The sequence below is a fragment of the Lepisma saccharinum genome, chromosome 2 (assembly GCF_977018435.1).
Source record: "Lepisma saccharinum chromosome 2, izLepSacc3.1, whole genome shotgun sequence".
Lineage (NCBI taxonomy): Eukaryota > Metazoa > Arthropoda > Insecta > Zygentoma > Lepismatidae > Lepisma > Lepisma saccharinum.
In genome coordinates this window covers 117,164,918-117,189,998 of record NC_139230.1, presented here as the reverse complement: position 1 = coordinate 117,189,998, position 25,081 = coordinate 117,164,918, and the positions used below count along the sequence as shown (strand labels likewise).

Sequence of the window (25,081 nt, the reverse complement as noted above, 5' to 3'; positions counted from 1 at the left end):
TGACCTTGTTGAAAAAACATGTAAAGCTGACAATAAATAAGTCAAAACACACTCAATTTTGGCACCAACACCTGACTGCCTAGAGGAATTATTACCCGATAGACTAGTTAATCTCTGAAAAGGGCAGTGGACAACATAGAGATTAATAATTGCAATAATTGAAATACTTTAGATAAATACCGTAATAAATACCATAACAATGATGTAAAAAATGGAAGTGAATGATCGATTGCAATCTAAAAAATGGGAGCGAACAAATCGTATAAAACATTTAACAATTTAAGAATGAGAAAATACATAATATCAAAATTTTTACAACACATAACAATAGGCGCTAATAAGTCTATAATTAGGCGCACAAATTTGCATGCTGCAAAATAAGAATAAGGATATGCGATACGTAGCACTTAATTTTGAGGGGGGGCTGACACTGGGGAAAAAACGATCGGACATGCACTAACAGGTCGAAATATTGCGAAGTAGACGAGAATATATATATATTGTTGCACGGGGATAAGTAATCATCCATATGATGCCTCAATTCCACTTATTCCAAGATGGTATATAATTGTGGATTTCCTCAAAAACCATGAAAAGAAAAAAAGGAATACATTAGAAGAGAAAAATAGAAGAAAAAACAAAAGGATAGGAAAGAGGAGAGGAAACCAAAAGGAGGAAAGGAATACAGCGAGGAATAAGAGCTCCAATTACAATGCATTTGAAACAAACTACCCCAAAATGTACATATACTGTCAAACAGGTATAGAGATAAGAATTCAAAATTATTCAATAAAGTTAAATTGTAACTGGAGTAATGAATCATAGGTGGCTTTACTTGATAAGGATCAATGAATAAATGTTATAACATACCCCAAGTAAGAATAGAAAAGTGAATGAACACATAGTAATAAACAAAGATATAAATAGTACACTTGCATTAGAAAACCTTAACGTTCTAGTACATATAAACACTTTGATACCATACCATACATGTGAATGTGAATGCATCAGTTACCTTGGAACAGCCGGATTACGAGAATGGTAATCATGCTGAGAGGGACAACGGCGGCAGTGAGACGTGGAGTGTCCACTTCTGTGGCAAAAATTGCAGTAAAAAGATTGAGGTTGACGCAGGGGGCGATTTAAATTCCTTCCTTCCATAGGATGCAAGACAGAAGCTAGTTGTGTATATGACAAGTCAATATCCGGTGGAGGATCAGTTAAAGGTGGCGGTGGTGGTAAAACGAATGGAGAAGACTCCTGTTGTATAGATATCAATTCGCCGACATTGCTCGATTCTGGGGGAGGCATGGTGGTAGAGGTTTCTACTATCTGCTACTAAATTCTTCAAATTTCCAATGGAAAAAAGGGGAAAAGATTTATATTATAAAAGAGGGAAAAAAAATTCTAGAGGGGGGTGGGGGGGGGGAAATTTGTTAAAAAAAAGGGGTGAATCCAAACTTTTCTTACTTTTTAACACGTAAAACGGAGAAATGTATGTATGCAGAACCACGCTCTGCTACCAAAAACTTTGTAACCTGATGGTTGCGTGCGTAACAAAGTAGTCAAGATTTTTGGGAGGAATGCGTAAAGGTCCGTGGAAATTCAATTACACGCACGATAACCAAAAAAAAACCAAACCAATCAGTTACAATAGTCAGGGGTTTTGTTGAGGCTAATGACAAGTATTTTGGACTGTCACCTCAGTCTCTACTGAGAACCAACTTGACAAAAGAAAACGTGGTCGGAACGATACACGTAAAAAAAAAAAGCTGAAATCGAATTTAATTCTTTCCTCACTCAATGAATGTAACCGCTCGTCCGTGTGAGTATGATTTCCCGTCTCGTTTTTACAAAAATAGAACTAAGACTCTAGTTTGACGTTACAAGGGATAATTACGTACACTTAGTTCAATTTACGACTTTAGTCAAAATTTATTACGCTCGAACCTCGCAACGGAGAATGGCCGGCGTTTTCAAGAACATCATATACATAATATCATTCGTAACAAATTATTCCATTCAACATATAACAATAAGTGACTTGAAGGTGGGTCAACAATTCTGTGTTACCGGCAAATAACAAGATAATAAAACTACAACACATCCGGTAACTACAAATGACGTAATATATGCAATTAATTAAAATACTTTAAAGCCAATCTACAATTGCATTTTTTTTTTTTTTAACACAACTCATTCATCAATTCCAAACATCCAAAAAAACGTTCATTTGACACATTAATTTATTTGGTGCTCTTATTAGGCCCATCCGATACGCTTTCGCCAAAGTTATCTCAGCTCGTGATTTAGTCTGCAGTCAAATTAACCGCATTTACCAGCTTGCGATTACGTGATTCTAATTGAGCGGCTTGTCTCTTTTTTCTCTTTTATACAAAGGGGGGGGGGGTGTGTGTGACCAAGCGTTCCTTTCTTTCTCCGTTACAACGCCCAATCATACAAAAACTGAATCCGTAATTGTTTTACGTACAATCCTTTCTCGCGAGCGTCGTACGTTACTTTCTTGAATCAATTATTACGCGCCCGCAAAAGAGAAGAAAAACTGGGGAGATTGACGTTCTCGTCCAAAACAACACGCATTCACAGTTCACTTATAAAAAGGGAGACGTAGAGTACATACCTCAGTTCGTTGGGTAACTGTTCACATCAGTTAACTTGGGCAAATCCTCGGCATCTATAGAAACAGGGGAACGTCATCCAATTGGTCGTTTTCAAGCACCTTGAACGGTATTGTCCTCTTTTCCCTCGTGTCCTTCCTTCTCAGCAACTGATCCATCCATTTTCCATACTTCGGGCTGCGTTAGACGAACCAATGAAAGTTACGTTCGGTCAAAATGGTCAATCATCCTCAGAATTCCCAATTACCATCCTTGTATTTTGACGTTTCCTTTCGAAGAATTCCAACACTTCTCAGTCGTAACCAGCACTATACGTGAACAACGCAACATTTCCTCGTAATGTTCGAAGAACTTAATTTGCGTCGTGCTGCAAATTGTGATCGTCGATAGAGAGAAGCACTGAGTTCCAGGAGCCGCTACTTCTCTCGAAACCAAAATGACGTCACACCAACGAATTCATCGCGACCCACGAGCTGAAACGGGACTGCCGTTTTCCGTCGATCGAGTACGTGAAGCAGGCAAAGCCACTATTGACCTCTATCGGTCAAACAATTAAGTAGGGTTCGAAAACACTGACGCGGAGCGTACCGGAATGACATGAGGAGAAATGTGACGAATTTCGATGCGGGATTTTTAACATTATACTAGTAAATCGAGTTCGCATAGAAAATCGTCACAAGACAATGTGAATTCTGCAAAACTGCCCTGGATCAGAGAGAAATTTCCCTCATGCATAGCAAGAAAATTCCTTTTGAGTCCCAAGGCCATTTTCACATGTTCCCCTTGGTCCCGAGCCAATTTTGAGCAAAATGCAGAGTTTCAATTAAATGAGTGCAGATCGGAGACTAATTGTCCTAGAGAGATGAGTGATATACTGTTGTACGCGGAATGAACCAGAGATTCAGACTATATGAAATTTATTCAAATTCAGCGTATATGTGGTGAAGGGGGGGGGCTAACTCTCAAAATTCCAAAATTTCCGGAAAAAAATGGAGTCCCCCCACCCCCTCCCCCCAAAGAAAAAAATACATGACAGTGTCGACATGCACATGGAAATGATCACTCACATGTAAGGAACACAAAAATATTTGCATTATTATCATATGACCAATGTAACTTGAGTTGTACCCCCAAAAGGAATGGTCGGCACACCACTTATTCAAGTTTCAAAATGCAGCGGTACCTTGAAATGACTTTAGCTCAGAGACTATTTGCCCTGGAGATACGAACGATATACTGTTGTATGCAGAATGAATCACAGACTCAGACGATATATATAATTTATGCACATTCGGCGTACATATGGAGGGGGAAAGGGGGGGAATACCCTGAAAAATACTTTTTTTTAAAATAAATGGGGTTTCTCCCCCCGCCCCCGAAAGAAATGATATGAAAAGTTCAAAATGCACATAGAAATTATTGCTATCATGTAAGAAACAGAAAAATATTTGCATCATTGTCATATGACCAATGTAACGCGAGTTGTACCCCTGAAACGAAAGACTTGTACTCCACTGTACGCACAAAACGACACACACCTACGCACAACTTTCACGGACGAAAAGCTAGAACACAGTGACAAATGAGCGCCGATTCTTGCAGCTGCTTGAAATTCTATTTATAGACAATGCAGGGTAACCTGTGTTGAAACTTGTGGAACACTTGTGCTCAAAAACAAAGGTTTCCTTCAGCATGCCTCGAAATTCCATTCTCACAACGCAGATTCAACAACCAGTCTTCCCCCACCCCCAACCCCTGCTTGCACCCACACGGAAAACTTTCATTTTGACATCTGATACTGCCAAACAAGCTTCCTTTGAATGCAGTTACCAGGCGGGAGTGAAAAGCATTGCTTTAGAACAACAAAGCCGGTCTTCCTTTGTCGGCAAAAATTTTCCCTTGAAAAGAGACGCTAAAGAGAAGTCCCTTTTCCTGCCTTTTTCCCTCCATTTTCATGCAGAAAAAAAAAGTGCAAGAAACATTTCTGTTAAATACATGTGTTAGGAACAATATATATATATATATATATATATATATATATATATATATATATATATATATATATATATCGAAATTCTAGCCAAAAATAGAAAAGTTATAACATAAAAACTACGACCTTGACACAGCAACTCGATTGAGATGCTTGGGACCACAAGGGCTACATTTGGTTATCTCGATCGAGATGCTTGGGACCCAAAAGGTTAAAATTCCTTGTCTTCGACAACCAAGAAATACAACAATAAAATAGAAAATAAATGGTCACTACTTTCAGGATTTATCCAGAACTTGTAATCTAGAAAGATGTACAATTTTTGAAGGATGAAAAGGCATATTTAGCACAAAATTAGGAATTTGTGAATTATTTAAAAGGGGGACTGTTTTATTGTAAATTATGGTTGCATTATTTGCAGGTCAATAAAACACTGAGTATATAGTTAATGTATTTTCTTCACATTAGACATTATCTGTTTATTGCAATCGCTATTGTTAATTAATGTTTTAACTTTAATGTTGTTACACTTTTCAACTCAATCATGATCAGCTGAGTTATCTAATTCCACTGTTTCTTGCACATTTTAGATAGTTTAGAAGGAGTTTCCTGCTGGGATGATCACCACTTGACCTGCTGTTGAGAAGGTCAGAAGGAACCAACCAAGAAACCAAATAGACTAGAGGGCATTACTACAGTTTTTTTACTCGCACCAAGCTCCCCAATAAGGTGAATGTACATTTGAAGGACTAGTCAATGAGTCTTGGAATGAGTATTTGGAATCTGAACAAATCGAAGCAGATTTCATTCCAACCAAACAGCCTGGAGAGAGGCGAGGGTGTGGATGGGTTGAAATGCACCTGCACTTCGTAAAATAAAATATTCATTGAAATCTGAATTTGAATCATAAGAACATCGAATTCTAAAAGAAAGGGACATAACAATGTATTTAAAAGAATGAAAAGGAAAATTTACGAGGGCTATTTTTTTACCTCCGATGGCGCCGCCAGGGGGGTCTGTGAAACACTAGGAAGTGGGGCATCACACTGTGTGATTAGCATTCCTCCTGCCACTACCACCACCACCACTCCCAAGGCCAACGCTTTAGTTCAAACTGAGCGACGAGCATGTAGAGATATCTGCTACAATCGACTCTCCCGCCAAGTGCAAGGTGTGCAGTGTGATACGACTTCTACAGGTACAGACAGAGACTTGGTGCAGGAAATTTCAAATTGGCCAAACGGACATTCATGGGTGTGGCAGTTAGGGACTGAAGTCTGTGTCGAGCTCAAATGAACTCATGCAGCATGTGGATCAAGTGGTTCAGATGAGGCATTAGTTCACGATTTTGGAACTGTCCGAAGACTTTGAACATCCTTCCTTACAGCCCAGACCTGGCACCGAGTGACTTCCACCTTTATCCAGTGATGAAGAAGTGGTTGGGAGGACGGTGCTTCCACACCAGTGAGGAGCTTCACGACACCGTGCAGACCTGGCTCAACAGACAGGTGGCACCTTTTCTTGCAGAGGGTGTTGGAAAGCTGGTGCATCGGTACGATAAATGTCTGAATCTTCTTGGTGATTACGTTGAAAAGTAGATTATATGTGTATGTAACTTTTGTCACTAAACCCATTTTGCATTCCACTGTGGATTTGATTTCATGCCTTATTGGAGGTTGAATAAAAAAATAGCCCTCGTACTTTGAGAGTAGAGTGCAGTAATCATTTGGCATCCATGACAATTTAATTTAGTTAATTATATTCAATGATTACATTTTTATTTCTTCTCCCCCCTTTCCCTCCCATTGCACAACCTTTATCAAGAATAGATATAACAAGATAAAAAGAAACTAAGTTATGAACCGTTCTTGTTTTAGACTTAAAAATAAAAATATATTTTCATAAACCTGCTATTGATATATTTATGTTGACGAATCAATTACATGAAATTGGCCTTTTTGAAATATTTCTTTTCATCATATGCCATATCTTTCTTAGCTTTATTTCCATCGCCTTTAGTGTGACTACTATTTGTTGTAGATACAATCAATAATAAATGGAAATAAAATCATGGTAATTTTCCCATTTCAAGTAAAAGTATAATTTCATGTTAGTAAGTTCAGCAGTGCAGGCTAAAAAAACAATTAGCTGCATGTTAACAATTAACACAAACACACATATTAAAAGGTCATCATCAGCACAAAACTCCATCCTACATTATTTTCAATTTGCCCCACCTTCTCTCCTGGCAAGGAGGAACATTCGCCTTGTTCCTTGGAATGAAAGGAAATGATTCCAGGAATCATGATTCTGCAAATGAACAAGTGAATGAAACCATAATGGAATGGGACTGCCAGAGTCAGACTGACTTTCCAGTGCAATGAACGAATGAGGTTGAAGAATGGATTCCTTTAGGTGAGCAGAATGAAAGGAATCGAATCCATAAAAGGAACAACTTTTCCCATCACTATACCACAATGCAGTGCAGGAAAGATTGAGAATTTGGTGGCACCAACTATTAGTAAAACTTTGAACCTTCCAATTTCCAATGGTACCTTGCGCAAGTTAGTATTGTTGTAGTAATCATTTTATTGAAGATTGAAATCGGGGAAAATCAGTTGAAAATCATGCAAACTTTTGTCCCACCATGTTCGAACGTCTTTCACAATTTGTTTCCTAAATATATATTACAACAAATATATTCAAAATGTTAGTTTGAGGGCTAGAGAAACTGAAAGGAGCAAGTTTAAGGTTCAATGGGTATGTTAGGATTCCTACTGCTTTGGTAGCTTAAATATATGGAATAAAAAAACTAAATGTTCACTCTTACCCTACTATATTCTATGGCACATAACTTTGGTGACCCAACATAACTTTATATTTAAAATCTTCTCAAAATATTTTCGGAAGAGTAGACAAAAGTAATATGCCATGATGTCAAATTTCCAAGATATCCATAATGAAACATTTAAAAAGTTCAAATCACTTGCTTCCAAGAAGTTGTCTGGCACAGTGTAATACAGTGCAACCCCGATTTTACATTTCAGGGTTTTACATTTTCCTGCATTGTACATTAAACATTCATGGTACCAATAGAATAAAATTTTCTGACATAATAAGTTCATGTTAAGGGGAATAAACAACGTGGTTGATAATACAAGACATAAGCGAGTTACTAAAGATATATCCGCGAAACTACTTGTAAATGTTCTATTAATTTCAGTTGTCTCTTTCAACTTTGTCCCCTGAAAAATGTAAAATCAAGTAATTAACTCTGATAAACTTAGTATTCATTTTTCTGCATAAGTTTTTTTCAGCGATCGATTTCACCACTCATCTGGTGGCTTCGTCAAAGCCACCAGGCGAGTGGCGAAATTGATCGGTGAAAAAAAAGTTATGTGGAAAAATGAATAGTAAGTCTATCAGAGTTAATTACCAATCTCCGCGTAACTGCCAAACTGATATCTTTAGATACAATGTAAAATCAAGGTTTCTTTGTATTACTCTTTTAGTTTCTCACAAATAAAGACATTTACATGTGTTTTCAACTATAATTTTTATTTATTTTTTTCATGCACATACATGAACAAAAAAAATCATTTCTCTGCATTGTACACTTAATCTGGCTTCAATAAAACATATGAAATTTTCTGCAAATTTTAAATTATTCTCATTGTAAAATTTATTTTTAAGAACTTAGGTCCTTGCAAAAATATATAAAGCAAAATTCAACTGCATTGACATAATGTTCTTTCTAAGGATGTAACACCAACCAAATATGAGCTATGCCAGAGTGTGACACATATGGAACTCAAAAAAACTTTCACCTTAGTGAACAATGGACCATTTCTGATTTAGTTACAAAATGTTATCTTATTCAAATACCAGAACTGTATACTTATTCTTATGACCATGTAAAGTAATTTTACACAAAGTGCTTTTTCATTAACTGAGCGTGCAATCACACTTTACATGATATACATTACTATTACTTCAAAGAATATGTTGATTACAGGAAACCATACATGACAAACTAAATTTCCTAGATTATGAATTCAATATCACTCAATGAAATGGATATAAAATAATAATTCTCTTCCTGAAATGAAAAATAAAACACTTCAAATAAACATTCTAATACTTTATACTTTTCTTCTTAGTACACTCCGTGGCAAAAAAGAATCGCTCCCTAGTAATAAAGTGTAAAAATTTTTTGCACTGTTAGAACCGTTTCACTAAGCATTTTCATCCTTTATGCCAATTGAGTTTCCTCAAAATATAAACTGCCTTTATATTGTTTCAAGTACGTTTACGGCAGTTTGGGGGCATCCACCTTTACTTATTCTAAAACAATGAATTGTTGGCACCTTTTAACAATGGATTTTCACACTTTATTCAAATTTATTCTCCTTCCGAATCTCAACTTCCTGCATTGTTTGAAATAAGTTGAAACCAGTTTGGGAGCATCCATATTTACTTGTTAAAAATCCATTGTTAAAAGGTGCCAACAATGGTCGACCAAGCCTCATTCTTGGAGAATAAGCAAAGATGGATGCCCCCAAACTGCCGTAAACATGGATGAAACAGTGCAGAAAGTTGAGATTAGGAAGTTCAATAAATTTGGATAAAGTGTGAAAATCCATTGTTAAAAGGTGCCAACAATGGAAGAGCTAGCTTCATTGTTTTAGAATAAGTAAAGATGGATGCCCCAAACTGCCATGAAGGTGCTTGAAACAATAGAAAGAAAGTTGATAAAGGTAACTAAACAATAGCGGAAGGCAATAAAGGCCATAAAGCTTAACAATATAATCAACTAACCACTTTCTTTGTTGATTTCTTCATTATTCCCTTCATTGTTAAAGTAAAATATCAGAAAATGTTAATATTATGTACACTATGTACAATTTTCAAAATCATTACAAAAAAATAAAACCTACTGCTTGAAAGAAAATATTAGATTTTATCACTAGGGGGCGATTCTTTTTTTGCCGCGGAGTGTATGTATTCTCACTATTACCAATAGGTTTCTTGAAAGAACTTAAAATATATCTTTGATCATTTTTAAGACTTTGCCACTTTAAAATTGTTTGAATCTTACCAAAGTAACAAAGGATTACATATTCTTATTACCATTGGATACAAAAATTTATTTTGCTATCTCAGTAATAAGCAAATATTCCCTTATGAAGTTGTATTAACAATATTTCAAAAACTTTAATTCAAAGAATTCAAAGAATATACAGTATTACATAAAAAAATAACACTAATACAACAATACAGAATTTGAAATTTCAAAAACCTTTTTAAAAAAAACACTAATATTTTATACTCTTAATTACATAAGCACTTCCTAACATTTTGTGTGCTATTTTGTTGAAACAACTTGAAATGCACTTTAGAAAACCTTTTCACAACAGGTTCACTCACCACTCTTAAATTGCTAGAAACTTATCCAAGTACCACAATTGGACATATAATTTTAACTATGGAAAAGTAGTTGGCAGTAATATGCAGCCAAACTTTATGTAATGTTGCATTAACAATACTTCAAAAACTTTACTTCAAAGAATGTATTGATACTTTAGAAATTAAGTGGCCTTGTATGAATACAGTATCACACAATGATAGGAAACTAAAAGAAAAAATATCTCCCTGAAATGAAAAATAAAACACCTCAAATTAACATCGTAATAGTCTATACTCTTAGGATTTTTTTATTTTTTATTCATAACTATCGATGTTTAGCTGAAAGAACTTAAAATGTCTTTTCAATAATATTTTTAAGACTTCTCCACTTTAAAATTATTTTAATCTTACCCAAGTAACACAGGATTACATATTCTTGTTACCATTGGATACACAAATCTATTTTGCTAACTCAGTAATAAGCAAATATTCCTTTATGACATTGTACTAACAATATTTCAAAAACTTTATTTCAAAGAATATATATAAATTGTGCTTTGAAAACATACTTCACAATTTGAATTATCTAGTCTGAAAATAGTATTACATAATAAAATAACACTAAGACAACAATATAGAATTTGAAATATCAAAAACCCTTCAAAAAACACAGTAATATCTTATACTCTTCGATACATAAGCACTTCGTTACATTTTGTGTGCTATTTTATTGAAACGACTTGAAATGCACTTTAGAGAACCTTTTCACAACAGGTACACCACTCTTAAATTGCTATAATCTTATCCAAATGTACATATATTTTTTACTATGGAAAAGTATTGGGCACAAATTGTTTTTTATTGAGTAATATGCAGCCAAACTTTATGTAATGTTGCATTAACAATACTTCAAAAACTTCACTTCAAAGAATGTACTGATACTTTAGAAATTAAATTGCCTAGATTGTGAATTCAGTATCACATGATGAAAGGAAACTCTTAAAAAAATTCTCTAACTGAAATAAAAAAAAAAACACCTCATATTAACATCGTAATACTCTATACTCTTGGGTTTTTTTGTTTTTTTTTTGTGTTCATTAATATCAATATATATTGTTTTGCTGAAAGAACTTAAAATGTCTTTTCAATAATATTTTTAAGACTTCACCACTTGAAAATTGTTTGAATCTTACCCAAGTAACACAAGATTACATAATCTTCTAACCATTAGATGCACAAATATATTTTGCTAACTCAGTAATAAGCAAGCAAATAAACTCTTCATGAAATTATATTAACAATATTCCAAAAACTTTAATTCAAAGAATATATACATTGTGCTTTGAAAACATACTTCACAAATTGAATTATATAGTCTGAAAACATTATTACATAATAAAATAACACCAAGACAATATTGCACTTGAAAATTCAAAAACCCTTCAAACAAATACTGTAATACAAGTATTTTATACTTTTATACTTGAAATGCACTTTAGAGAACCTTTTCACAATAGGTTCACCACTCTTAAATTGCTAGAACCTTATCCAAGTACCACAACAGCACATATTATTATAACCATGGAAAAGAATTACACACAAATTATATTTTGTTAACTAATATGCAACCAAACTTTATATTATGCTACATTAACAATACTTCAGAAACATTGCTTTTAAGAATATATTGATACCTGAGAAATTAAATTGTCTGGATTATGAATATAGTATCACATAATGAAAGGAAGTAAAGCATAATTCTTACTCTGAAATAAAAAATAAAACAATTCAAATTAACATTGTAATACTTTATACTCTTGTTCATTTTTTTTTAATTCAGTAATGCTGATAAATGGTCTTGCTGAAAGTAAAATTTAAACATCCTTCTAAGAACATTTTCACTACATCGCCACTTTAAAATTGTTTGAATTTTACCCAAATAACACAGGATTGTAAACCACAGGAAAAGTATTTTACACAAATCTATTTTGTTAACTCAGTAATAAGCAAACCAACTCTACATGAGGTTATATTAACAATACTTCAAAAATTTTAATTCAAAGAATTAAATTGAGTTATCCAGGCACTGAAAACAGTATTAGAAATGAAATATTCGGATACTAGTAAATAACGTATATTCTTGCCTCAAAGAAGAGGCCGGCAATAAAATTAATTTATTTCATTTTCAACAAATGAGCATTAACAAATAATTTGCTCTTTATTACATTCTTAAATACACATCAATATCACAAAATTTTGGCAATCACAGCCAGTAACTCTTATTTATTCCTTGCAAAAATATATCACAAAGCATAAAAGTGACTACCATGATCAGAGAGGTGCGAATAATACCAGCTGCTTGTGGATTTTTTAGAACCTGAAAAAAAAAACAGACAAAATCATTTAGAGTGATTTCAGATCTAATGTATGTGAACAATGACAAATCCACACATTAAACTTCTACTCAGATTCTCATGTAAAAATCACATTATTGTACAAAAAAAAAAGGTAAAGTCCTCCTCTGTGCTTAGCACCACGCCATGAAGGCGTATAAGGTGTGTGGGAGTAACACCCCACACTTTCTTGATCCGGTCATGAGTGGGGGCGATGTGATGAGCATCATGCCACTGACCGCCTTTACCCCCCCCCCCCCCCCAGGGTTTCCCCCAGGTACCCATGTCATTTGACGCTGGGTGGGCGCCGGGGCCGCTTCCAACATTAGAAAAGTTCCCAGTTTTGAACCGGCTGAAGGATCGAACCCGAAACCTTTAGCATGGTAGTCAAACACATTACCAACTGAGCCACCGTGGCCACAGTATCATACAAAATAGGGAAAAAGTAACAAATTGCTAATATTAAGGAAAGGAAGAATGTCACACGGTGAAGAGGCAGTGTTAAATGTAAGTGAACTGGCATCACCAATGCCATAGTGGTAGTCCACAGTAAATCCAGTTTAAGGTGGAATTCAGTCCCAACTAGCCTTTCTGTGCATAAATGGGCTTAAAGCCAAATTCAACCTTGGAGACTGAAGCAATAGTGGCTGGACCCTAACCCATGTTCACAGTGGCATAATTTGAAGTTTTCTGATTGGTATCATGCAGTAACCACATAACCTTTGTGGAACATCTCGAATGAAAAAGTGCTATTATGGTTAAATATTAGACATTGATTTTGCCTTACATGATGAAATTCAAGTATAATTCCCAGTTTTCAAGGCGAACTTTCCAAAAAAATCAAGGGTACAAACAGATGTGTTCTCTATTTCAACCTTAGGTACTATCACCTCTAACCACACACACACACAAAATAATGTCTTAACAATATGAAGGATCTGTGTGATTCCAACATATCCAAACAGTCCAATTCAATTAAATGGTATATATACATATTTATTTTTTTTCTAATTGAAGGTGTAGTTTACTCGTACTCGAAATACATCTACAAATACAAATCACAAGTGTTATGGGATATACTAATCTACAAAAAAATTGTTAATTGTAGAAGAATTTCAAACTCAAATTTAACTAATCAACATCAAGACATCAGATTGTTCAGCAAGAGAGACTAACAAAGTAAACAGATTGAGAGAATTCTGTTTTATTTTCCGTGCAGCTTTATTTTCCTTCCTCTGTAAAAATAAAAGCTAAACTGTGAAAACTTACCTGGCCATGTGAAAATATGTAAACAAACTAACAAGTGGCCCACTTGACCGTCAGTACCACGGCATGTAAGACTTCTCAGGTGCCTGACAGAACTGCCTTTACGCAGAGCAAGTTTTGATAGCAGGTCCACGAGATCGTGTTAATTCATAGCAAGCAGTCGTAGTGGTAAGAGCGAAGATTATGGTGTTCACAAATATAGAAAAAGCGGACATGATCCTGATTTATGGGGAATGCCAAAAGAATGCCTCAGAAGCCTACCGTGTGTACGCAGAGAGATATCCGGACAGACGACAGCCATCTCGACGTCTGTTTGGTAAGTTATTTATTAAATTAAGAGACACCGGAAGTGTAACACCACGAGCACGTGTGCGGAACAAAACCAACTACAGGTGAGGCAGGTGCAACAAATGTTCTCGTCGCTGTTGCTGTGAATCCGCACGTTAGCTCCCGTGAAATTGCCAGGGATGCTGGGATGAGTCAGCAAAGTGTATTGCGCATTCTGCACACACACAAGTTTCACCAATATCATATCTCCCTCCATCAGGAACTTCACGGGAATGATTTTGTGGACCGTGTTCGGTTTTGCACATGGTTGTTACAACACGACACACCCGATTTGTCACGTATCCTCTTCACTGACGAGGCAACTTTTACCAATCATGGAAATGTCAACCTAAAGAACATGCACTAGTGGTCGGTGACAAATCCACATTGGCTTCGCCAAGTGGAACGCCAGCGCCCATGGAGTGTGAACGTGTGGTGTGGTATAGTGGGTGAACATCTCATTGGCCCTTTTTTTATACAAGGGACACTGAATGCTGACCGATACATACAGTTTTTACAACATGAACTGCCTGTACTATTGGAGGACATACCACTTCAGACAAGGAGGGACATGTGGTACCAACATGACGGGTGCCCAGCTCACAGTGCAAGACGCACTACAGCATGTGTGGAAAATACATTTCCAAATCATTGGATTGGACGTGGAGGGCCTGTCAAATGGCCGGCTCATTCCCCAGATTTGACACCGTTAGACTTTTTCCTGTGGGGAAAGCTGAAGGACATTGTCTACCGGGATGTGCCAACAACTCCAGAGGATATGCAACACCGCATTACTGCGGCCTGTAGGGACATTCCCTACGAGATGCTACATTCTGTGCAACGATCTTTGCGTGGGCACCTCGTTGCCTGTATCGCAGCTGACGGCCACCACTTTGAACACACACTTTGACAGGTTTTCGCTTCTTACGCAGTGGTTCTTTGACATACTGTCATGGTCATTTTCATTATGCTGTAACACTGTCAAATACATGGTGCTGACGATGTCTACTGTATTTTTTCTTCCTTTAACACGTTCTGTCTTCATCTTGTTCAATGGCTTCCGACATCTCATACTTGTACATGCCGTGGTACTGACGGTCAAGTGGGCCACTTGTTAGTTTGTTTACATATTTTCACATGGCCATATCTTCGTTCCTATGTGCAGTAGATGCATGAGACCAACGGCGTTGTGTTTCTCTGCGTGTGCTCTTTTATATTATGCATGTTATTGTATATCGTTCCATTTTAAAAAATATGACTTTGCTCCAGATGCCCCATTTGTTGACATTTTTCGACCCACCCCATACCTCCGATTTATGAGCCCCATTTGATATTATTGTTTCCCGCAAACCTCACATCGCTACTGTTTCTGGTTTCTTCGCTATTTCAGGTGGTACTTTTAGGTGCCTCATGCGGTGTGTATGTGTGTGTGTATATATATATATATATAAAGAGAGAGAGAGAGAGAGAGAGAGAGAGAGAGAGAGAGAGAGAGAGAGAGAGAGAGAGAGAGCAGAATTAGTAAGGAAAAAAGAGAAGAAAACGTCTCTTTTTCCCCTTCCCTTCCCTTATTTTCTCTCTCATTTCTTTTCTTTATTTCTCTTTCTCCCTCTCAGAGAAAGAGGAGAGAAGAAGGAAGAGGAAATCTTCTTTCTCTTCTTTCACTTTCTCTCTCTTACTCTCTTTGGAGAGAGGGAGAGAGAAGAAGAAAGGAAAAAGAGAGAGATAGTAAGAGAGAGAGATTTTCTTTCTTTCTCTCTCTCTATCTCTCTAAAGAAAGAGAAAGAAGAAGAAGGTTTCTTCCCCCCTCCTCCTTCCCTCTCTCTTCCTTCACCCCCCACGCCCCCTGTGGACACCAGGAGAGAAGAAGGTGAGAAAGAGAGAGAGAGAGAGAGAGAGAGAAAGACAGAGAGAGAGAGAGAAAGACAGAGAGAGGGGGGAGAGAGAGTGATATAAAGCTCGTTTCACCAAATTCATGAGGCCTACATGCTGGCAAGAAAAGTGTGGGGAAGAGATAGAAAAAGAGAGGAGTTTCTCTCTCTCTCTCTCTCTCTCTCTCTCTCTCTCTCTCTTCGTCCCTTTCTCTCTCCTCTCTCTCTCTCTCTCTCTCTCTCTCTCCTTTTGCCTTCCCCCGATGGAGGGAAAAGTAGAGAAATAAGAGAAAGAAAAAGAGGAAGAGAAAGAAAAAGAGAGGAGGTTTGGAATAAGGAGTATGGGGAAGAAAGAGAGAGAGAAAGAAAGAAAGAAAGACAGAGAGCGAGGCAAAGAAGAGAGAAGAGGAGACGAGAACAGGGGAGTGGAGAGTATAGTAAAGGAGAGAAGGAGGGAGGGAGAGAGAGAGAGGGACAGGGAGTTCTTACTTTCTTTCCTTTCTCTTCTCTCTCTCTCTCTCTCTCTTTCTCTTTTTTTCTCTTTCCGTAATTTTTCATGTCTACGGAGAAAAATAACACCTAATTCGTGCAAATTCCAGAAATTCAAGGAATTACCAGATTGTATATATTGATCATGTGAAGGGCTCAGGAGTAAAACATGGCAAGTGACAAAATTCAGGTTTTGAGATATTGAAAGTTGATGATTCAAAAAATTCTGAGTTACAAATTAAAATAAATTTCTAAACTATTTACAGCAAATGTGATACACTTGTATGTTTAATATCACACAAATATGATATTTGATCCTAATCATTTTCTTGTGAGGTGCTACATGTGATTTGTTTGAGGATTGTTCAAGGAATTGTCATAGTTACCATACTTTACATGCAATGATAGAGTCAAAATGAGTGATCAGATACCACTTTATTCAAGCTGACTTATGATGTCAGTTCAATCATATTTGGACATTTGACATTTTTTTGTCAACCATAACAATTCGTAATAAATTAAAGCCTTCCTTAATTTTATTCAATAAAAAATAATGTGAGCTACTTGTTGTAACAAGTTTTTGTTTTCCTGACAAGATTCTTTGCTTTGTGTATGACTGAAATGAACACCATTAGAAAAGTATATTTCTTCATTTTACTGCATTAGTATTTCAAAAAAATATTTCTGAATAGTTGTGATTAAAATTAACTTTCCTTATCTCTATATGGGATCATTATTTGTTAAAAAAAATATTTGTATATGAACAGTTCTTCAGCTTCACATATCTACCTCACACACACACACACAGACAGAGATTGAAGCTCTATTTATTTATTACCTCTGCATGCCATTCAGAATGCTATTCACAGATGCCTCTCTAGATCCAAAGTTGTGATACGCAGACTATTCAAATTGCGTACAATGGCAATATTACATTTCTGTGATTCAATAAGCAATTTATACAAAAGGTTGATGTCTCTGTCTTAAAGACAACAATTATGCCCCTTGCAACTTTCTGTTATATTTTTCTTTAACTTGACATATTTGTAAAGAATGATTTCAAATGTCATAGGTATTATGTTTTTAATAAATTTCACTGAAATTTAGCTCTTATGGATTGAAATAGTTATAATTTCGAACCAAGAAGAACACATATTTGCAATTAAATATCAACAATAAAGGGTTTTGCTTTCATCAGTCACATAAATACGAAAGTTAATTATTACAAATTGGTAATTAGGTAGACTATAAAAATATATCTTTTAAAATGCACATTACAGATTTATGAAAGAAATATTTGATTAAAAAAACTAAACAGTTCCGAATCATTGATACAATTCAGAGGAACATATCACGTACTCCTCAAGTGCAATAAGTTATTGACGTTGCATGTAAAGCATGGTATCTTAAAGCAGCCTTAAATGTGTATACCCAATTGAAAATCAAACGAATTTCTATGTGACTATAGTAATTTATATCTAGTGGAAGGAAAGTATATGATTCTCTACAAGATTGCAGTTCACATCAAGGGAGAAGAGCAAAATTTATTTCGAAACTGCCATCATGAGCACTGCTGCATGTAAACAATGATTATCTACAGTAGATATCACACTTTACATGAAATAGAAAATCCATAGCCATGCACAGTTTCACTTGTGCCTGAATCGGTAACCTCTCCATTCTTCTCATTCTTTTTTGGTGGTATATATTCTGGATCTTTATGGGAATCATAGGTACTTTCTAACTTTTTCTCATCTTTTCTGTGGCCTAAATACTCTGTAACTTTCTGAGATATGTTGCAATTCAGAAACCGCAGTTTCACCATCATCTTTGCTACTTACCATACATTACACGAAACAACTGGTAGATACCGTAACTTAAAACACATCTAGCTCTGTCATCTGTTGAGGAAACAAAAAAATACCAGTACGGTTCAACTTCATTTACAATGGACTACAAGATGTATTTTGTAACTCAATAATGACCACAATGTCACTTACCATGTTTTACTCCCAATCGTTTCACATATTAATTAGATATAATAGAAATAAAACACCAAGGCAGGCATGCAAGTACAACAAAAGCAGAATTCTGACAGCTTCAAATTTTGTATCAATTTCTATATGTAAGGAAATAAATATAATGCAAACAATCGGTAAAATATTTTTAGAAATATCAGATTAGTAATACATATTATTCACTGCTATTATTCCAACTTATTCTCATTCTCAGAAAAAATAAAGTGTATGTATTGAAAGCTACAAATACTTCATTTTACCTCATGTAAAACACAGTATAACTTGGCATGAAGTGTTGCTTTGCTATTTCAGTTTCTTAAACAAAAGTAAAGGAAATAAAAGTTTTTGACACTGGTATGTGGTTAATGACACAGAAAATCTAGTAAAATATAGGACACACACATCCCTTTAATAAATATTAAAAAAAAAAAACTGAAGAAAGTATTTCCTGCACAGTTACCTATATTATTACATCTAGAAATAAAAAAAATATAAACTTGTAATTTGTATCTGTTAATTATCTACACAAGTTGACCTTGTATGTAAGAAAAAGGGCTTCTGTAATTAGTTTGGATGTTTCAAAATTCTATACTGTAAAGATATAATCTCAAAATTATGAAAACAATATACAACAAGCAGGAAATGGCTCACCTTATTCAAACTTTCAATAACATAACTTGTGCGAAAAATACTACTTTTAAATCTAGAATACACCTATGGACGTGAAAAACAGACCATTTCCCAAATAAGCTAGAGCACATAAAATCTTCTGACCTCTCCACTGTGATCTGTACTGGAAAATGGGGAGCATGTAGTTTTCTACTTATCCCTCATTCTTACAATTTGAAAGCTACACTAATTATCCATTTCAGAAAATGTAAATGTTCACATCATGTAATCTACAATTGACATAAGTGATGAAATGAATGATCCATTATGTTGTTTTTAAATATTCATTTAAGAATCTTTTTATATATATATATATATATATATATATATATATTAATATCATTATTATTATACCTTCATTCTAACTCAGAAAAACAATGGATATTTTCATAACATTAGATAACTACTGTATTTAGGTTTATTGGATTGAATAAAACAAATGATGCCATTCCTTAATAAAGACAAACAATGTTTAAGTCACACTCTGGTCTGTCAGTTAATGCAGGCAACAGCTGCAAAGCTAAAACTCCAATGTTATAAATAAGTAATTTGATGGACTCAGAGGCTATAAAATACCTACTTCATGCAATATAAATATTGTTCATTGGCCACATTCATTTGTCTGCTCAAGTACTGGACCTTGTCTGGAAATTTATTAGATATTGTCTGGATAATATTCACACATTTTTGGATCAAAAAACATTCCTGGACTACATTTATGCATATCAAGGATCTTGGTCACATATAAGTTCCTCTCAATCCCTCTCATGTACACACAGATCTGAAAAGTGTTTTATATTCACATGCATAACCATGATAAGAACAACACATATTAATTTTGAGGTTACTTTTATCTATCACAAGTCTTGCTCAATGCAAAATGGCATGCTGAGTGAGAAAAGCACAAAGAGTTGTAGCAAAGAAAGTTTCATCGAGCTTTGCACACATGCATGACTCACTGGATCAAACAATCGGTACATGCATGATAATACAGGGTCCATTCTGAAAGTATCCGAACTGTCCAAAGCGCGGTGCAAGAATTGGTCGAGGGTTTGGGTAAGCTGTGCCAGGTGGCAGTGGGGACCTCAAGGGGATAGACTATGGCTGCCATCTTGAAAATTCGTCCCAATTCATTTACATGGTAAATTGCTACTGTGATTGTGTAGCTCTGAAATGGAATTTCAACATTCTGCTTGCAGGACATTGTTCTTCGTACTCGTCCGTGTGTGTACTCGTACCTATATTATAGATTGTATACATTACATTAAGCGCAAAATAATAATAAATCGCAAAATACAGCTCTCATGTCTTTCCACTTAATTTTCTTATTTCACATATTTCACAAGAAGAATATTAAAAAACCGACAACGTACATCACAAGAGGAAACATTTGTGCTGCGATTGCTATACTTTTGTTACTAGCAAGATTGCGTATTGTTTTGCAATTACATTCCAGGCATGCAACATATTTTTATCATGGCAAATTGTGCTGCCACCTGAGACACTGCCTGGAACTTCCAGCGGGTGGAGGGATATTCGAGTTGGACAGCTTCTGCTAGCTAAAAGTTTTTCGAGTCTCGCGAGTGTTGTGTTGCAGACATAAAATAAGAAATTACGTCACTGCCAAGAAAGAAGAGAGGATTGTTTCTATTAGCAAGAAAAAAGAGGAGAGCAATTAACTTGAAAATTTGGCGAGATAACAAAAGCAGTATAACAGTATAAATGTCTTTTATCACTTTCCTAATGCAGATATAAGAATGTATAATTGTCACGCCAACAATTTCGGCTGCATATTCATAGGTCCGCGAAATCTGTGTTCCCCATACCCTCGAAATAGCTGGAGGGGAATGGACTGTACCATTCCTCGACCCTCCCTCAGAGAGCTGTGTTTTCACCGCCAAATGGTCAAGGTCGAATTTCAGAATCCTTCTTTGGAATGAATGGTCGATTACCAGAGCCAGGCCAGGAAGGAACTTTCTTCTGTTGGGAGCAGGCCTATCATTTCCATTGAAAAGGAAATATTACGTGTAAATGCACTGAACCCGGGTATTTTATGTTTGTCCAAGATTCTGTTACATATTTATGCTGGTTGATCACATGACATAATAATAATGATGATAATAATTGACCTCTATGGTGGATGTATGACAGAAATGATCGTAGATTCGAATCCCAAGCAAATATGCATGTCTATTTGTTCCATCGCTTCATCGTTCATCATCCTCGTCGCAAATATCACAAAAGTTACAAAAGTGACGTAAGCAAAATAGAAATAGAAATAACAATGTTTTAATTATTTTATTTACATCTGGATATCTGTTTATTTTTTTCTTGTTTCCTTGAATATTTGAGAAATATTCGTTAACGCATTATCACTAAATTCTATGAAACTATTGGTTGCGTAAAGTCCCTCTCAAGAATAATACCGAGTAAATTCTGTTTTACTCAATGTGGGGTTTGAGAAATGAAAAATAATGAAAATTAAAAATAAAATATTATTTAGAAGTGGAAATGACTGAGTAAAAATAATGGAAAGTAGTTTACCTGCTGATAAAACTTTTGGGGGCCACGGACAAATCAACTGGATTTTACTGGATAAAAAATGCTATGGTCCTAATAGGTGGAACACTGACTATCATGGTCATATGGAATGGAGGGGGCAAGGGGGCCACACCCAACTGGAAAATGAATGTCCACCTAAAACTTACATATTTCACACATAATTTCATTTCAGTTACAGTAATTCATGTTCATTATTATAAATTAGTTGAAGAAACATAATAATTTCAGACTGAAATACTGTTTTTCGAGAGGGCATCACTATTATGGGGAAAAAATGTGCCTCCTTTGTTCCCACCTGGAAAGAAAATTACCTTGTTTGCCCCCTGGAAAGAATCCTGGGGACCCCCATGATGACTAGTGGTGCGATTATACCCAAATGACAATCTGGCCTAGCTCTGCTAACATGTAACGTATCATCATCTTTTATGTGAACGACAGAATTAAATTTTATATAATCTCATAGACAGTAGTGGTCACAATGAGAATGAAGATGCGAATGATTCTATTTCGATAAAAAGGGGCCAAAATGTGATTGGATTCAATGAATTAAATGTAAGAAATTGCTCCACGAAATTTGCAGAAAGGACATTTATATTTTAAAAAATTCTAAACGAAAGCATTTTTTTTTTTTTTTGCTTCAATGCTTCTTGTATTACTATATATTTAATTTACATTGTATACTGAGTCTTATACGTTGCAACACAAAGTGTCCAATTTCCTTTCTCTCTCTTTGTGATATTGCAAACTTCATATGTTGTTCCACTATCCCCTTCTTGAAGATAGATGTAAGTTTTGACGCATTTAGTTTCATTGCATTTCTTAACCTTTTCACATTGAGCCGAATACAATTGTAATACAATTAATTATTACTTTTCTAGTTTACAGTTAACTAAACATGCACTATATTGAGTGTGATAATATTTATGTTTTTTCCCCACTTCACATTTCATTTTAAACAAACATAACTATGTCATCTTACCCAGAGTTACCTTGTATGTTGATTGTATATGTATGTGTTGATCAGTATGGGCCCATTTGCGTAATATTATGTTTTTAGTTTCACCTCATGTCCTCACTGTACCCCTTAGGACTGTAAAAGCAAACGATTCGCCAACAACCGGAAACGATCTATGTACCTGAAAGATCATAATCAAGTGAAAATGCACAAAATCAAATGATCCCTCAAGTCCCGGATAAGGAACTCCCTTTAGTACGTACGAAGGGGTGCTTCAAATAGTGGACAAGAACCGGCCCCCGTGGCGGAGTGGTTAGCACATCGTGCTGCAAAGCCACGAGTCCCGGGTTCGAATCCTGGCCTGGGCATGTATATTCATCAATTTCATCATATCATCATCACTCATCCCCATCTTCGCAAATTAGTCAAAAGTGGCACAAAAAGCGTAGAAAAATATAGCAAATCAAACCAAACAGCCAGTGCAGGGGGGGGAGGTATAACCCGGCTACCATTCTCCTCATAAGAGGATACAAATATTGGGAGGGCCAGTTGTCCCGAGGTAACAGGGCCCTCTGTTGGACTCATAACACACGAAATATCATCTGCATAGAAGACACAACATGAGATGTGGAACATGGAAGATCGTCACTACTACTCGAAAGGATAGTGAAGTTGAAGCGATGCAAAAATATAAATTTTAGTTGACTGGGATTAGAAAAAAGGAAGAAGAAGAAATTGAGTAAAGCCCTCCGTGCATTGTGCAATAATATCTGAACAAGTCGTTGAAAATCTATCGAAAGGCACTGACATCAAATGAAACGTAATTTTTCTCCTACTGCTCTGTGTATGTAGTATGAATCAATGCTTCGTTTCTGTGTAACAATAGAAACTAGAAGTAACGTGTTCTATTTGCTTGTGTATGATAATAACAACAGTACATTATTATTTTCTTCGGGCACTAGAAATCTGTATTGGCAAGATTCTCTCCCTGCAGGAAATAAAAATTCTGGGTACACACTTTACTACAGAGAGAGATATTTGTAAATGATAAAGTCGAAGATTTTGTGCATGAAATGAAAAATTTCGCTATCGAAGAGTTTTACTCATATTACTGCAGTTCAGTTACATTTTCCTTGTAGTTTAACGACCAATTCATATGCTCGATTTTTATAATTACTGTTCTGTCTCAGTCTCTGTTCGTTCCTTCGTGTGTGTGTGAGGGGGACATGTGTATAAATTGATAATCGCGTTTCTATATCACGTTGATGCCACCTGATTTGCGTGAAAATTTAACCGCTAATTTGGCCACGACAACTGAAACAAAGCCCACCAAAAATGTTTCAACCACCATTGAGCCCAACAAAACAAAAATTACTGGTGACATCACTGCTTATTCAATGAAGGGGGGGGGAGGGTGGTTAGCACATCGCGCTCCGATGCCAGTGGTCCCAAGTTCGAATCCTGGCATGGGCATGGACGTTTGTCATGTATATTCATCAATCTCATCATACCATCACTCATCCCCATCTTCACAAATTAGCCAAAAGTGACACAAGAAGCGAAGTAAAATAAATCAAATCAAAATTTTATTATTTTTTTCAATGAGGGGGCGGGCGGATGGTCCTATTTTCTCAAGGAACAACCACCCCTGGAGATAAGCAGTGGCGTCACCAGTAATTTCTCTTGGGGTGGGTTCAAGGGTAGTTGAAATTTTTTCGGGAGGTTCTGGGCTATCATAGCTTCCTCAGCCGAAATCAAAATGTAAAAAGATGATTTCTCATTTTGTTGATTTTCTTACAAACTGTAGTTCAGTAAAACGTGATAGGAGCTTGACTTGCATAGGAACATTTTGAACAGGTGAAGAAAGGTGGGAGGGAAGTGACGAATTCTGAAGTGATCGTTGGAAGATAGACCTTGGTAGGATATTGCATCACGCCACTGGTTGACTGAGATTTCTGCCCTCGGGGAGGGGGGAATAGAATTTGCTGTCTCGTGAACTTATTTCAGGATACTTTTATTTATGCCGAAATTATTTTTCATGGGAAAGAAATATTTGAATTGACTTACCTATTAAAAGGTTTCAACTCCTAGTATAGCAATCGAGACCATTTATCTTATTATTTGGAAATAAAAAATGATACTGATTTAACACAATATACGAGTTTCTCGCAGCACCGCCATATTTGCGAGCCGACTTGCAAACAAAAAGTAGGAAAGTAACTATGCGTTGCATAAAAGACAGAATGAGTGAAACAGTGTAATCAGATATATTCCACTTTCTGGGGTTGTATTATTAATATTACTAGTATTATTTTACTGTTCTTGGTTCATGAAATACTGTAATTTAAAATGTTTATAAAAATAACACTATTTCCTGGTGAGATATTTTGATTTTGCCTTGACATTGTATTTATTTGTGCCTTTAATATATTTTTATGTCTATTTTCTTCAGATTGAAACATAATTTGTATTATGACTTTTAATAGTGATATGAAT

The 25,081-nt window shown here is 35.7% G+C and overlaps 1 protein-coding gene across 3 annotated transcripts in view; it reads right to left on the bottom strand.

The window, feature by feature from the left end:
• Positions 1-8,683: 8,683 nt before the first annotated feature.
• LOC145984127 (histone-lysine N-methyltransferase NSD3-like) overlaps positions 8,684-25,081 on the bottom strand; it is a 338,807-nt gene continuing 322,409 nt past the window's right edge. The window contains exons 16-17 of one of the 3 annotated variants that reach the window (XR_014441281.1): positions 18,223-18,282; positions 12,356-12,412 (exon numbers count right to left, since the gene is read on the bottom strand). Coding sequence is in view for 1 of the 3 variants with exons in the window: in XM_083117563.1 (XP_082973689.1) it covers positions 12,339-12,412 (74 nt within the window). In the remaining 2 variants the exon portion in view is untranslated. Of the gene's footprint in view, positions 12,413-18,222; positions 18,283-25,081 lie in introns of all 3 variants that reach the window. The other 2 variants (XM_083117563.1, XM_083117562.1) reach the window with 2 other exon arrangements.